The 16,063-nt window shown below is 45.5% G+C and overlaps 1 protein-coding gene across 2 annotated transcripts in view; it reads right to left on the reverse strand.

The window, feature by feature from the left end:
• Positions 1 to 8,736: 8,736 nt before the first annotated feature.
• Positions 8,737 to 16,063, reverse strand: part of LOC133578245 (MICOS complex subunit mic25-a-like) — a 135,330-nt gene continuing 128,003 nt past the window's right edge. For both annotated transcript variants that reach the window (XM_061932512.1, XM_061932513.2), the window contains one exon: positions 8,737 to 8,990. In XM_061932512.1, the coding sequence (XP_061788496.1) occupies positions 8,943 to 8,990 (48 nt within the window). In that variant the 3' untranslated portion in view covers positions 8,737 to 8,942. The remainder of the gene's footprint in view (positions 8,991 to 16,063) is intronic.

The following is a 16,063-nucleotide window of genomic DNA, read 5'->3' on the forward strand; positions in this document are numbered from 1 at the left end:
TCCTTCCCGGCCAACCTTCACTTCCCATATTGTTCTCCTTGGGCATGTTTACGCGGCAAACATTAAAGGGGAACATTGTCACAATTTCAGAAGGATTTAAAACCATTAAAAATCAGTTCCCAGTGGCTTATTTTATTTTTCGAAGTTTTTTTCAAAATTTTTACCCATCACGCAATATCCCTAAAAAAACCTTCAAAGTGCCTGATTTTAACCACCCGTCCATTTTCCTGTGACGTCACATAGTGATGCCAACACAAACAAACATGGCGCATAGAACAGCGAGCTATAGCGACATTAGCTCGGATTCAGACTCGGATTTCAGCGGCTTAAGCGATTCAACAGATTACGCATGTATTGAAACGGATGGTTGTAGTGTGGAGGCAGGTAGCGAAAACGAAATTGAAGAAGAAACTGAAGCTATTGAGCCATATCGGTTTGAACCGTATGCAAGCGAAACCGACGAAAACGACACGGTTGAGAAAGCGAGGACGAATTCGGCGATTGCCTTCTAACCAACGATTGGTATGTGTTTGTTTGGCATTAAAGGAAACTAACAACTTACAGCATATGAAATACATTTGGCAACAACATGCACTTTGAGAGTGCAGACAGCCCAATTTTCATCAATTAATATATTCTGTAGACATACCCTCATCCGCGCTCTTTTCCTGAAAGCTGATCTGTCCAGTTTTGGAGTTGATGTCAGCAGGCCAGGGAAGCTAGGGTCGATATTCTTCTCTTGATCATCTTCGGTGGCATAAGGGACCGGTGTGAGCCAAGACATCCAGGGGGTTTAGCTTGCTCGTGTCAAGACTTGGTCCTGGGAGTTTGCTTTTCCGGGATGCAACGGAAAGTTGGCTCGGGCGAGACGGGAATGAAGGTACATGATTTATTAATATATCAAAAAAAAGGATCAAACGAAAAGCGCGCACAGTGGCGGAGAATAAACTATGAAACCAAAAGACTATAGCAAAAAAGTACAAACGAAAAACACGCACAGTGGCGGAGAACAAACTATGAAACCAAAAAGACTATAAACACGGAACAAAAACTTACTTGGCTTGGACAAAAATAGTTGCTTGAGGAATGGACATGGAAAGAATGGACAGAGCATAAATGTGTTGTGAGGTCGTCAGAAAGACAAACTGAAAAACACTGAACTTAAATACTACAGACATGATTAACGAAAACAGGTGCGTGACTCAAGACGTGAAACAGGTGCGTGACGTGACAGGTGAAAACTAATGGGTTGCTATGGTGACAATCAAGAGTGCACAATGAGTCCAAACGTGGAACAGGTGAAACTAATGGGGTAATCATGGAAACAAGACAAGGGAGTGAAAAGACAGAAACTAAAGAGTCCTATAACTAAACAAAACATGACTTAAAACAAAACATGATTACACAGACATGACAGCTCGTCTGCGGGAACAAACTGCCGCCATTGCTTGCCGTGCTACCGAGGGCCTTTGTCCCTGAATTGCTCACACACTCTGGCAGATTCAATGGGGGTCTGGCGGCAGATTTCTTTGACTTTATGGTTGGAAATGCATCTGCTTTGAGTGTCGCAGGATATCCACACATTCTTGCCATCTCTGTCGTAGCATAGCTTTCGTCGGTAAAGTGTGCGGAACAAACGTCCAATTTCTTGCCACTTTCGCATCTTTGGGCCACTGGTGCAACTTGAATCCGTCCCTGTTCGTGTTGTTACACCCTCCGACAACACACCGACGAGGCATGATGTCTCCAAGGTACGGAAAACAGTCGAAAAAACGGAAAATAACAGAGCTGATTTGACTCGGTGTTTGAGAAAATGGCGGATTGCTTCCCGATGTGACGTCATTGCTCCGAGAGCGAATATTAGAAAGGCGTTTAATTCGCCAAAATTCACCCATTTAGAGTTCGGAAATCGGTTAAAAAAATATATGGTCTTTTTTCTGCAACATCAAGGTATATATTGACGCTTACATAGGTCTGGTGATAATGTTCCCCTTTAAGAGTTCTTTCTTTATTCATAGTCATGTTTAAAGCAGCTAATATTTTCCCATCTGTACTCTTTTTGCTTGTATCTTATGTCCGCAAGTAAACTCTGTGCTTTACCATAAAGGGTTGGAAAGTGGGAGTATAGCATACTCCCGTTTTGCCTCATCTGTATTAGAACAAAGAGGCTGTATTCCTTTCTGGGCAGGGTGGGGGCTGTTTTCGTATTCAATAAGTTGTCTCTTCCCGTTTGATTTTCAGACCTCTTCTAGATGCTGGTATTAGCGCACTGTAGGACTGGTCTCCCAAAGCTTTAGTAAAACTTGATAATATTCCTATTCAGTCTTGATGGTCCTTCTTACTCAACATATATGTCATCTGAAAGAATTTGGGATTGACCAGTGACTTTAATTCCCTGAGAGAAAGACTAATCAGACGCAACAGGCCATATGAATCCTACTGTGCAATGGAACAGCGGCATTGGTTTAATTTAGTTTAGTCTTTATATGATAGGACAATGCACATAAACATTAAGCTCAAAGACAGATATGTTCTGTACCAGATTATAGCTAAATAGCTCATTTCCATCTGCAGTCCCTGGCTACCTAAATTAAAGGGATACAAAAATCATGCACTCAATTTATAACAATAAAATCATACTACAGCATGTAATCAATTTAAGAAAAGTCATAAAATGCCCTTTCATTGAAACATACTTAATATACAATACAACCACACCTCATTTACATCATAACACAGACAATACATGCTCTTCTTCACATCTGTCATCATTTGTAAAACACAACCATGATTTTAACACACACACACCTCACAGTTTACAACAAAATGCTCTCATGGATAAATATAATACACATTAAATTGACGTGTCAATCATAGTGTCCACCTTATTGACTGTGTGAGCAGCTTTCCAAAGCCACTTTTTTTAACTTCAATTGTGAATGAAGAATAATCTGTTAAGACTTTTCAAGTTTGCCGTGAGGTCGTTCCATTCCTTTATCGCTTTATATGAAAAGGCTGAGGTACGCTACACTGCCCCCTGCTGGAGGCTCGTGTGTTTCTAGTTGTCACAGCAGATACATACTTGCCAACCCTCCCGGATTTTCCGGGAGACTCCCGAAATTCAGCGCCTCTCCCGAAAACCTTCCGGGACAAAATTTCTCCTGAAAATCTCCCGAAATTCAGGCGGACTCCTGAGTCCGCTAACCCACAACATAAACAGCATACCTGCCCAATAACGTTATAACTGTAGAATGATGGAGGGCGAGTTCTTGGTTTCTTATGTGGGTTTATTGTTAGGCAGTTTCATTAACGTCCTCCCAGCGCGGCAACAACACACAACAACAGCAGTCACTTTTTTGTATACCGTAAAGCAGTTCATCTGCCGTAAACAGCAATGTTGTGACACTCTTAAACAGGACAATACTGCCATCTAGTGCATTTGATGAAAGCACTTTTGTGCGTGCCACACAGCAATGCATCATCAGAGGGTGTTCAGCATGGTTAGAAAAATAGTGACAGAGAATAGAACAAGGATGGACAATTCAACCCTTAACTCAACAATGAGTAGATGAGTGTTATGTGTGTGTATATGTGTAAATAAATGAACACTGAAATTCAAGTATTTATTTTATATATATATATATATATATATATATATATATATATATATTAGAGATGCGCGGTTTGCGGGCACAACCGCGGAGTCCGCGGATTATCTGCGGAGTCCGCGGATTATCCGCGGATCGGGCGGATGAAATTAAAAAAAATTAGATTTTATCCGCGGGTCGGGTCGGGGGCGGTTGAAATAAAAAAAAATTAGATTTTAAATAGATTCAGGCGGGTGGCAGTTAAACCAATTCGGAAATATATATACATAGTTAAATGTTGTTACCCACATACGAAAAACGAGCAGGCACCTGCAGCATATGCCACAACAGAAGAAAAAGAAAAAAAAGAGATGGACACTTTTACGGAGCGGAGAAGAGACGCCTCGCCGGGGTCCGGGACCGAGGCCCCTTCCCCCGAGAGGGCCCCACCGGGAGCCGTAGCTGAGGCGATCCGCGAGAAGGGCCCGACGCACGTCCAGGGTCACCACCGCGCCCACCGCACCGACACCCCGCCTCGTCCGCCTTCGCCGCGGCCGGCGTCACGCGCAGCAGGTAAGCAGCTTACCTGCCCGCCACCCCCGTGGCCGGGGGCTCGTAACAGGGGTCACTCCGCGCGCTCCGCCCGCGCAGCTTACCTGCCCGCCACCCCTGTTGCCGGGGGCGCGTAACAGGGGTCACTCCGCGCGCAGTGCGCTCACGAAAGGGGTGGGGCTCACCCTGGTTGATATAGACAGCAGGACGGTGGCCATGGAAGTCGGAACCCGCTAAGGAGTGTGTAACAACCCACCTGCCGAATCAACTAGCCCTGAAAATGGATGGCGCTGGAGCGTCGGGCCCATACCCGGCCGTCGCCGGCAGCGAGACGCGCTTGGAGGTGCGCTCAGCGCGGCTCCCATATGATTGCGCACTGGTGTGCGTCTGGGTCGTGACAGCGTGGCACGCGAATGTCTGGCCTGCATTGGATCGGTCTCCTTTCTTTAACAGGCAAAAGCTTTATAACCTCACTAATGCCTTGCATCGTCTATATTAGATATATAACAACGGGCGGGTGCGGTTCTGATCAAATGTTACATCGGGTGGATGGCGGATGGTTGACGACTTTCTGATGCGGTTGCGGATGAAATAATTGCCTATCCGCGCATCTCTAATATATATATATATATATATATATATATATATATATATATATATGTATGTGTGGGGAAAAAAAATCACAAGACTATTTCATCTCTACAGGCCTGTTTCATGAGGGGGGGTACCCTCAATCTCCTGACGATTGAGGGTACCCCCCCTCATGAAACAGGCCTGTAGAGATGAAATAGTCTTGTGATTTTTTTTCCCCACACATACATATATTGCGCTCTACTACGGTATCGAGCACTATTTTTTGGATAACCTTATTAAGACACATATATATATATATATATATATATATATATATATATATATATATATATATATGTATGTGTGGGAAAAAAAATCACAAGACTATTTCATCTCTACAGGCCTGTTTCATGAGGGGGGGTACCCTCAATCATCAGGAGATTTTAATGGGAGCATTCGCATACCATGGTTTATATAGGGCACAGAGTGGGTGGGTACAGGCTGGCCTAGGGGCGTGGTGATTGGCTCATGTGTTACCTAGGAGGTGTTTCCGTCTATGGCGGCATGTTGTTACAATTTCGCTGCGCTTGTTGAGGGATGACAGGTCTGGACGGTAAATAATAAACAGTTTCTCTTTCAAGCATAGGTTGCATCTTTTATTACCACTATTGTAAGGTGTGCTGGATGCAATAATTTGCCATGTTATTGAATATTCAACATTATTGTCTTTGAGGTCCCAAATGTGTTTGCTGAGTTCTGTGGTATTTCGCAGGTTTTTGTTCCTGAAGGAAGCCTTGTGATTGTTCCATCTGGTTTTGAATTCACCCTCGGTTAATCCTACATATGTGTCGGATGTGTTAATGTCCTTGCGTATTACCTTAGATTGGTAGACAACTGATGTTTGTAAGCCCCCCCCCGTTGAGGGGGCAATCAGGTTTCTTTCGACAGTTACATGCTTTGTTGGTTTTGGAGTCGCTCTGACTGGGGGTCGACGGTTCATTTGCAATTGTTTTGTTGTGGTTTGAGATGATTTGTCGTATATTGTTCATGCAGCTGTAGCTCAATTTAATGTTGTTCTTGTTGAATACTTTTCTTAGGTTGTTGTCTTTGGGAAAGTGTTTGTCAATCAGATTGAGGAATTTGTGTCCAATGTTCGTTGAGACGTTTTTGCTGTATGGGGGGTTGTACCAGATGATGTCGTTTCGTTTTCTGTTCTTTTTTGGCTGGTCTCCTGGCGTGGGTTCATAGGTGAGGGTGAAATTGTATCCGCTTTCATCAAGGGCTTTTTGGTACGGGGGGGTTGCTTGGTCAAATTCAGCTTTGCTAGATGACAGCATCGATAGCCTTTTATTGATTCCGGTAGGTATTCTTTTCGTGGTGGTGGGTGGGTGGTTGCTGTCATGGTGCACGTATTGGAGTGTTGTGTTGGGTTTCGTGAATGGTTGGTAGCTGTTATTTCTCAGGTTGAAAGTGACGTCAAGGAAGTCGACGGTTTGCTTGTTGGCTTCAATCGTGATCCGTAGGCCGTTCTCTTTGAAAATTTGGCATATGCGCTTCTTGGTATTCTCGCTGCTCCTTGGCGAGGCGCGACACACTGCCAGTCCGTCATCACGGTAAATACCAAGGTTCAGATTGAGGCTAGCGAGCTGGGAGAGGAGGAAACTCCCAACGAGTTCACACGTTTCTGCTCCGTCAAAACTTCCCATAGTGACGTCAAATATATATATATATATATATATATATATATATATATAATAAATATATATATATATAATAAATATATATATATAATAAATATAATAAATATATATATATAATAAAATACATATATATACGTACATATATATATATATATATAGCTAGAATTCACTGAGCGTCAAGTATTTCTTATATATATATATATATATATATATATATATATATATATATATATATACCGTATTTTCCGCACTATAAGGCGCACCTAAAAACCACAATTTTTCTCAAAAGCTGACAGTGCGCCTAATAACCCGGTGCGCTTTATTACGATTCATTTTCATAAAGTTTCGGTCTCGCAACTTCGGTAAACAGCCGCCATCTTTTTTCCCGGTAGAACAGGAAGCGCTTCTTCTTCTACGCAAGCAACCGCCAAGGAAAGCACCCGCCCCCATAGAACAGGAAGCGCTTCACCCGCCCCCATAGAACAGGAAGCGCTTCACCCGCCCCCGGAAGAAGAAGAAAAAACGCGCGGATATCACCGTACGTTTCATTTCCTGTTTACATCTGTAAAGACCACAAAATGGCTCCTACTAAACGATCCGGGTCATAAAAAGACGCAATCTCTCCATCCGCACACGGATTACTACCGTATTTCACAGCAACTGAACCGCACTGTGGAACGGGAGCACGTACGGTGAATATTCGCTCCACAGGGAATGAGAAGTCATCCTTCACTGTGGTTCTAGCTTGCCATGCTAACTTCCACTCATGGTGATATTCAAAAGGAAGACCTTGCCAAAAGAGACCTTTCCAGCCGGCGTCATCATAAAAGCTAACTCGAAGGGATGGATGGATGAAGAAAAGATGAGCGAGTGGTTAAGGGAAGTTTACGCGAAGAGGCCGGGTGGCTTTTTTCACACAGCTCCGAAGGCGAACACACCTTCACTAAGACGGGCAGACAGCCTCGGACGACATACGCCAACATCTGCCAGTGGATCGTAAATGCTTGGGCAGATATTTCGGTCACAACTGTGGTCCGAGCTTTCCGGAAGGCAGGATTCACAGAACAACAGCGACACTGACTCCCGATGACTTCTACGAGACGGAACCGGCCATTTTGGATCCCATGCTAGCGCAACTTTTCAATTCGGACACCGAAGACGAAGAATTCGAAGGATTTACGAATGAAGAATAACTTCAGAAGGTGAGCGCTATGTTTATTTTGTGTGTTGTGACATTAACGTTCGAGCAACATTACCGGTATGTTGCTATTGCTCTACACCATTTTGAATTTTACTATGTTTGTGATTGCACATTTGTACATTTTGGGACAGAGTTGTTAGAACGCTGGTTTTCAATATATTATTAAAGTTTGACTGAACTATCTGACTGTTTTTTTGACATTCACTTTAGCGCAGCGTTTTTTTGACATTCACTTTAGCGCAGCGTAGGCGCGGCTTTTAGTCCGGGGCGGCTTATTGGTGGACAAAATTATGAAATATGTAATTCATAGAAGGTGCGGCTAATAATCCGGTGCGCCTTATAGTGCGGAAAATACGGTATATATAAAATCTATGAAATACTTGACTTGGTGAATTCTAGCTGTAAATATACTCCTCCCCTTTTAGCCACGCCCCCAACCACGCCCCCATCCCAACCCGACCACGCCCACCCCCACCCCCCTCCCCCCACCTCCTGAAATCGGAGGTCTCAAGGTTGGCAAGTATGCAGCAGATGTCAACTGGACAAAGTGCTTAAGTGGCGCTGGTGCAGTGTTGTTTAGGATTGGATGGGCCAATCGTATTGATGCTGATCTTTGAATGTTAGCAAAATGCAACAGTCTAAACAGTGACGGTGGTGTTATGGTTTTGGGTCAAGGATTTTGAGTGATTGTTTGTGCAAAAGTTCCTTCATTTTGCTTGACCAACATGTTACACAATAATAAATGTGCTCGTCCCTCAACATGCACGACGACGCCCGACCGTGTCCGGGGTGAAGCGTCTCAGGCTGAATGAAACGGCGAGCTGTGCGCCGACCTCGGGGTTATCTGGAAGGGTTGGCAAACCGAAGCCGTCGCCATGGTAACAGCAGCAGGGACGACACGCGCGCATTCCCTTCGCGCAAGCTCCCGGCTCGAGAAGGAAGACACAAAATACGTTAATGCACGTTCATCCGTGCGCCACTTCATTTCCTCTTTATCAAATCACCATCCGGGGTCGGCGTGGCTTGGAAAGAGCGTCCGCGGGCTCTATTAGCACGCTGCCGTCGCACGCCACACAACATTATTAGCACGCTGCCATCGCACAAAGACGAACAAGCTGCAGGCTCATCACCACGGGATTTTATTTGGGTGTGCCTGCGCAACTTGACCATGAATCAGGGCATCAGGAGAGGCACATCAAGATGACACACTCAGAAGGACGGCGAGCGGAGGGGAGGAGGGCGGCGCTAAATAAATAAATGGACAGAAGCACAGAGGGAGGCGAGAATTTGGAGGGATTTGACATCCTCCCTCGTCTTCGCTCCTGCTCTTCACGCTTTCTTGCTCGGGGCTTCTCGTCCGTTGTTGGTCAGCGAGCTCTGCGAGAGACAAGGAGAGCAGAGAGGGTTCGGGAAATGGTGGAAGTCAGAAGTGGAGAGGCTTGTTAGGGCAGCACGAATAGAACCAGCAACTCAATTAGGATTTCATTCAGTCTGCTAAATTGAGCGTCAAAAAGCCAAAAGGCTTGTAACTGCCTCTGAGTGTTTATCAGTCATAATGACGTGGCAGCGTCACGATCAATCAATCAATCAATCAATGTTTACTTATATAGCCCTAAATCACGAGTGTCTCAAAGGGCTGCACAAGCCACAACGACATCCTCGGTTCAGATCCCACATAAGGGCAAGGAAAAACTCATAACCCAAAGGGATGTCAATGTGAATGACTGTGAGAAACCTTGGAGAGGACCGCAGATGTGACTCTAAGGGAGACCGGATGCAATGGACGTCGAGTGGGTCTAGTATAGTATTGTGAATGTCCAGTCCATAGTGGATCTAACATAATAGTGAGAGTCCAGTCCATAGTGGATCTAACATAATAGTGTGAGAGTCCAGTCCATAGTGGATCTAACATAATAGTGTGAGAGTCCAGTCCATAGTGGATCTAACATAATATTGTGAGAGTCCAGTCCATAGTCGATCTAACATAATAGTGAGAGTCCAGTCCATAGTGGATCTAACATAATAGTGTGAGAGTCCAGTGCATAGTGGATCAAACATAATAGTGTGAGAGTCCAGTCCATAGTGGATCTAACATAATATTGAGAGAGTCCAGTCCATAGTGGATCTAACATAATAGTGAGAGTCCAGTCCATAGTGGATCTAACATAATAGTGTGAGAGTCCAGTCCATAGTGGGTCTAACATAATAGTGAGAGTCCAGTCCATAGTGGATCTAACATAATAGTGAGAGTCCAGTCCATAGTGGATCTAACACAATAGTGTGAGAGTCCATTCCATAGTGGATCTAACATAATAGTGTGAGAGTCCAGTCCATAGTGGATCTAACATAATATTGTGAGAGTCCAGTCCATAGTGGATCTAACATAATAGTGAGAGTCCAGTCCATAGTGGATCTAACATAATAGTGAGAGTCCAGTTCATAGTGGATCTAACATAATAGTGAGAGTCCAGTCTATACTGGATCTAACATAATAGTGTGAGAGGCCAGTCCATACTGGATCTAACATAATAGTGAGAGTCCAGTCCATAGTGGATCTAGTTAATAGTGTGAGAGTCCAGTCCTTAGTGGATCTAACATAATAGTGAGAGTCCAGTCCATAGTGGATCTAACATAATAGTGAGAGTCCAGTCCATAGTGGATCCAACATAATAGTGAGAGTCCAGTCCATAGTGGATCTAACATAATAGTGAGAGTCCAGTCCATAGTGGATCTAACATAATAGTGAGAGTCCAGTCCATAGTGGATCTAACATAATAGTGAGCGTTCAGTCTATAGTGGATCCAACATAATACTGAGAGTCCAGTCCATACTAGATGTAGCATAATATTGTGAGAGTCCAGTCCATACTGGATCTAACATAATAGTGAGAGTCCAGTCCATAGTGGATCTAACATAATAGTGTGACAGTCCAGTCCATAGTGGATCTAACATAATAGTGTGAGAGTCCTGTCCATAGTGGATCTAACATAATATGTGCTATTTTAGTTTATAACCAAGTTTGTTTTCCGCCTTGTGCGCCTTTTGTTATTACCCTTTTGTTTGTTGTTCTGCCTAGTGTTTAATTAAATCATGTTTTCTTGCACAATGCCTTCCGCCTTCTCTGCATCTTGGGGTTCGGCACCTACAAACTCTGACATAATAATCCAGCCAAATTCGAAACTCGCAGAGATGTCCATAGCACAGAGGCTAACTTTGGACAAGAAACAAAAACACTTACTGTGACACGAAGGAACTAGGACATGAGCAGAGCGAAACAAAAGTAGACAGAGCTACATCGGCAAGTATTTAGACAGGTAGTAATGAAAATGACAAAGACAATGACACGACAGGTAGGAACGACAATAATCCAGCACTGACTGGAGGAGAAGGCAAGTTTAAATCGCAGCTGGCTGATTGACACCAGGTGTGGCCAGGTGCCAATCAGCCACAGCTGAGGGGAAGCAGCACTCAGGGAGATAATCAGGAAATGAAGACAAAATAAAAGCGCTGACAGAAAACTAAGACAAACGCAGAGAAAAAACTAAAACATAGTCAAACTGTCAGGGACAAGCCTGACAGATAGCTCAGTTACAGCTCATGTTAGTACCTATTCTGGTGTTATATGTGTTTTATGTTGCACCATTGCGCCAAGTAAAATTCCTAGTTTGTGAACCCGTTCTCAAAACAATGGCAATAAAAACTATTCTGATTCTGATTGTGATCACTCTTCCTTTGAGACACATGCTTGGTGCGCTGTTTTGGTTCCATGCTTTCTTGTGAGTAACAGATACTTGCATTCCGCCTGCCATTCTCTGCATCCTTGGGGTCACCAGATCATGACACTGAGATGTGCCGCAGTCCCCTCAAAGAGAGCAACAAGCGTTGTTTGCGCTAGTTGGTCCCTGCAGAGTAGGACTGTGTGGATCCACATGCAAACATTAGGATCAGAAGAGGGTGACAAGGTTAGTGAAGCATTAGCTTGCGGCTGCTGGCATGCAAACTACCTCCACGCTCTGCTGGCAAGAAGAAACGCCCGTTGGCCGCTTTCTTGCCAAGTGCATCCCAGGGCAGCGCCGCCCGTGCCGCTGAATTGCAGATGAGCGGCAAATGTGACAAGGGGGTTTAAGCTTTACCGTTCCACTCACCTTCCTAAACATAAAAGGCCAACTGTCAGGCTTGTCCCTGACAGTTTGGTCAAGTTTTAGTTTTTCCTCTGTGTGTATAGTATTTCCTGTCAGCGCTCTTGTTTTGGTTCTGTTTCCTGGGCGCCACCATCCTCGTCTACGGTGGGCCAGCAGCAGAGGGCGCCACCATCCTCGTCTCCGGTGGGCCAGCAGAGGGCGCCACCATCGTCTCCGGTGGGTTCTCCCACGCCGGCGGACGAGCCGCCTCGCCAATTGCGGCGGCGTTCAACTCGCCGTCGCCACCTGACTCTTCCCCGCTGGTTGCGGGGACACTTGGCCTGGTGGCCCACCTCCTTGTCCTCCCTCCACCCTCCCGTGACTTTGGACTTTTTTTTGGGGGGGGGGTTTCTAAAACGTCTGGTATCCGTTATGGGAAGGGGGGCTACTGTCAGGCTTGTCCCTGACAGTTTGGTCAAGTTTTAGTTTTTCCTCTGTGTGTATAGTATTTCCTGTCAGCGCTCTTGTTTTGGTTCTGTTTCCTGTTTCTCCCTGAGTGCTGTGTCCCCTCAGCTGTGGCTGATTGGCACCTGGCCACACCTGGTGTCAATCAGCCAGCTGCTATTTATACCTGCCCTACCCTCCAGTCACTGCTGGATTATTGATTGTCATTGTCTTCACTACCTGTCGTTGTTTGCTGTTGTTGCTAGCTATGTGCTTTAAGCTATTCCCTGGATCCTGACTCCTGTTCCTGCTTCCTGGTTCGTGTTTTCCTTTTCTTATTTTTGAACATTAAAACCATGTTTCTTTGTACCAAGCTTGCTGCCATCTCTGCATCTTGGGGTTCGTCAACAACACATCTTGACACCAACGGTGCGTGCTCGCAAACACACTACTTGTGAGAAGGCGGCGCGAGTCAGGACGTGTTGCTGTTGCCACGCTGGACATTACGCATGAAGTCCTTCCAGAATGTCCACCTGACCCCCGAGCACCTCCCACAGTACACACAGCTCAGTACGACCACATTTGGACCGTCGCCATCCGCACTTGGATCATTTAATGACAGGGGAGGCTTTTTATGCTGGCCACCTCGGGCAGGGAGGACAGCCAAATATTCTAGCTCAAGGTGTGCCCAAGATTTAGGAGTAGACTGGTCTTATATGTACACACTGGCACTCCAACACCACTAAAAGAACATGTTCACTTCAAATTAATCAATGGTCCCTTTAATTCAATTGAACATCCAATTTGGACACAATCTGCAAGGAATGTTTAGGGGCTAGCTGTAAAAGGGAGGTTCAAAACGCATGAGTTTGTGTAGATGCGTGCCTACAGCCAGAAGCTCTCTGCACAACTTTGTGTAGATACGTGCCTACAGCCAGAAGGTATCTGCACAACTTTGCGTAGATGCGTGTCTACAGCCAGAAGGTCTCTGCACAACTTTGCGTAGATGCGTGCCTACAGCCAGAAGGTCTCTGCACAACTTTGTGTAGATGCGTGCCTACAGCCAGAAGGTCTCTGCACAACTTTGCGTAGATGCGTGCCTACAGCCAGAAGGTCTCTGCACAACTTTGTGTAGATGCGTGCCTACAGCCGGAAGGTCTATGCACAACTTTGTGTGGATGCGTGCCTACAGCCAGAAGGTATCTGCACAACTTTGCGTAGATGCGTGCCTACAGCCAGAAGGTATCTGCACAACTTTGTGTAGATGCGTGCCTACAGCCAGAAGGTATCTGCACAACTTTGCGTAGATGCGTGCCTACAGCCAGAAGGTATCTGCAAAACTTTGTGTAGATGCTTGCCTACAGCCAGAAGGTCTTTGCACAACTTTGCGTAGATGCGTGCCTACAGCCAGAAGGTCTCTGCACAACTTTGTGTAGATGCGTGCCTACAGCCAGAAGGTATCTGCACAACTTTGCATAGATGCGTGCCTACAGCCAGAAGGTATCTGCACAACTTTGTGTAGATGCGTGCCTACAGCCAGAAGGTATCTGCACAACTTTGCGTAGATGCGTGCCTACAGCCAGAAGGTATCTGCAAAACTTTGTGTAGATGCTTGCCTACAGCCAGAAGGTCTTTGCACAACTTTGCGTAGATGCGTGCCTACAGCCAGAAGGTCTCTGCACAACTTTGTGTAGATGCGTGCCTACAGCCAGAAGGTATCTGCACAACTTTGCATAGATGCGTGCCTACAGCCAGAAGGTATCTGCACAACTTTGTGTAGATGCGTGCCTACAGCCAGAAGGTCTCTGCACAACTTTGTGTAGATGCGTGCCTACAGCCAGAAGGTCTCTGCACAACTTTGCGTAGATGCGTGCCTACAGCCAGAAGGTCTCTGCACAACTTTGTGTAGATGCGTGCCTACAGCCAGAAGGTCTCTGCACAACTTTGCGTAGATGCGTGCCTACAGCCAGAAGGTCTCTGCACAACTTTGTGTAGATGCGTGCCTACAGCCAGAAGGTCTCTGCACAACTTTGTGTAGATGCGTGCCTACAGCCAGAAGGTCTCTGCACAACTTTGCGTAGATGCGTGCCTACAGCCAGAATGTCTTTGCACAACTTTGCGTATGTGTGTGCCTAAAGCCAGAAGGTCTCTGCACAACTTTGTGTAGATATGTGCCCACAGTCAGAAGGTCTCTGCACAACTTTGTGTACATACCTGCCTACAGCCAGAAGGTCTCTGCACAACTTTGTGTAGATGCGTGCCTACAGCCAGAAGGTATCTGCACAACTTTGCGTAGATGCGTGCCTACAGCCAGAATGTCTTTGCACAACTTTGCGTATGTGTGTGCCTAAAGCCAGAAGGTCTCTGCACAACTTTGTGTAGATATGTGCCCACAGTCAGAAGGTCTCTGCACAACTTTGTGTAGATGCGTGCCTACAGCCAGAAGGTCTCTGCACAACTTTGCGTGGATGCGTGCCTACAGCCAGAAGGTCTTTGCACAACTTTGCGTATGTGTGTGCCTACAGCCAGAAGGTCTTTGCACAACCTTGCGTAGATGCGTGCCTACAGCCAGAAGGTATCTGCACAACCTTGTGTAGATGCGTGCCTACAGCCTGAAGGTCTCTGCACAACTTTGTGTAGATGCGTGCCTACAGCCAGAAGGTCTCTGCACAACTTTGCGTAGATGCGTGCCTACAGCCAGAAGGTCTCTGCACAACTTTGCGTAGATGCGTGCCTACAGCCAGAAGGTATCTGCACAACTTTGTGTAGATGCGTGCCTACAGCCAGAAGGTCTTTGCACAACTTTGTGTAGATGCGTGCCTACAGCCAGAAGGTCTCTGCACAACTTTGTGTACATACCTGCCTACAGCCAGAAGGTCTCTGCACAACTTTGTGTAGATGCGTGCCTACAGCCAGCAGATCTCTGCACTTATAAATACTTACAAATAATACCATATTATTAACTATAATACCATCACCAAAGAGTTCTAGGTGTTGTACTGGCCTCTAATTTTCTTAGATCTCCATCTGGATTGTACTCGAGTAACAAGTGCAACAAGAACATGGTCAGATGATCAAGCTAACACACGAACTTTGAGCAATTATCAAGTATCATTTCTTTACTATTCATCCTTGGGAATATCATTTGGTGGAAAGGTTTAAGGAGTCCTACAATATCGGTCAATACAAGTACAAAGACATGCAGTTTACCATCAGTTTTTATCAAGTGACATACCATCTTGATGTGGTTTACTATAGAATATTCCAATCCAAGGCAGTCTGTTCACTTGTGGAAACATTTGAGAGACAAAACTTAGAATTTGACTTTGACATCGCTACCAGAGAAGTTTCAACTGAGGTCAGAAATGAACGCAACACCTTTTCCTCTCACGCGCACAAACTCACCACAACAAAGAAGGATCTCTCCCACCTGCCAGTTGCTATCCAATTAAGGAGCAGCATGAGGTTGTTGCGTCGGATGACTAATTCAACAGGCAGACAGCGTCAAAGCAACAGGTTGCCCAGGTTGACACTTCCACTGCTAATAGGCAACGCAGCTCAACCACACCTGAACACCCATCTGAGGAGACACCGACTCAAACGCAAACAAATCACTTGCTGGCTTGGCCCTTTCTGGGTGAAAAATAAAAATAATAGACAACTAGAATATCAATAACCGCCTTCTCTGTTCAGCGCACTCGGCTCACCTTTCTCTGGGGGATGCCAGGAGACCGTTGCCAGGCAAAGACTGTCCATCAGACACAATTGTGGAGTTAGTTCAAACCTGCTTCCACTCTTAGCAGGTGGGTCCATTAACTAGTCACTCTTCTGACCTTTCAGTCACCAGGTTACCACACTTAAAATCATTTTATTGTCTCGGTGCGC

The sequence above is a fragment of the Nerophis lumbriciformis genome, linkage group LG38 (genome assembly GCF_033978685.3).
Source record: "Nerophis lumbriciformis linkage group LG38, RoL_Nlum_v2.1, whole genome shotgun sequence".
Lineage (NCBI taxonomy): Eukaryota > Metazoa > Chordata > Actinopteri > Syngnathiformes > Syngnathidae > Nerophis > Nerophis lumbriciformis.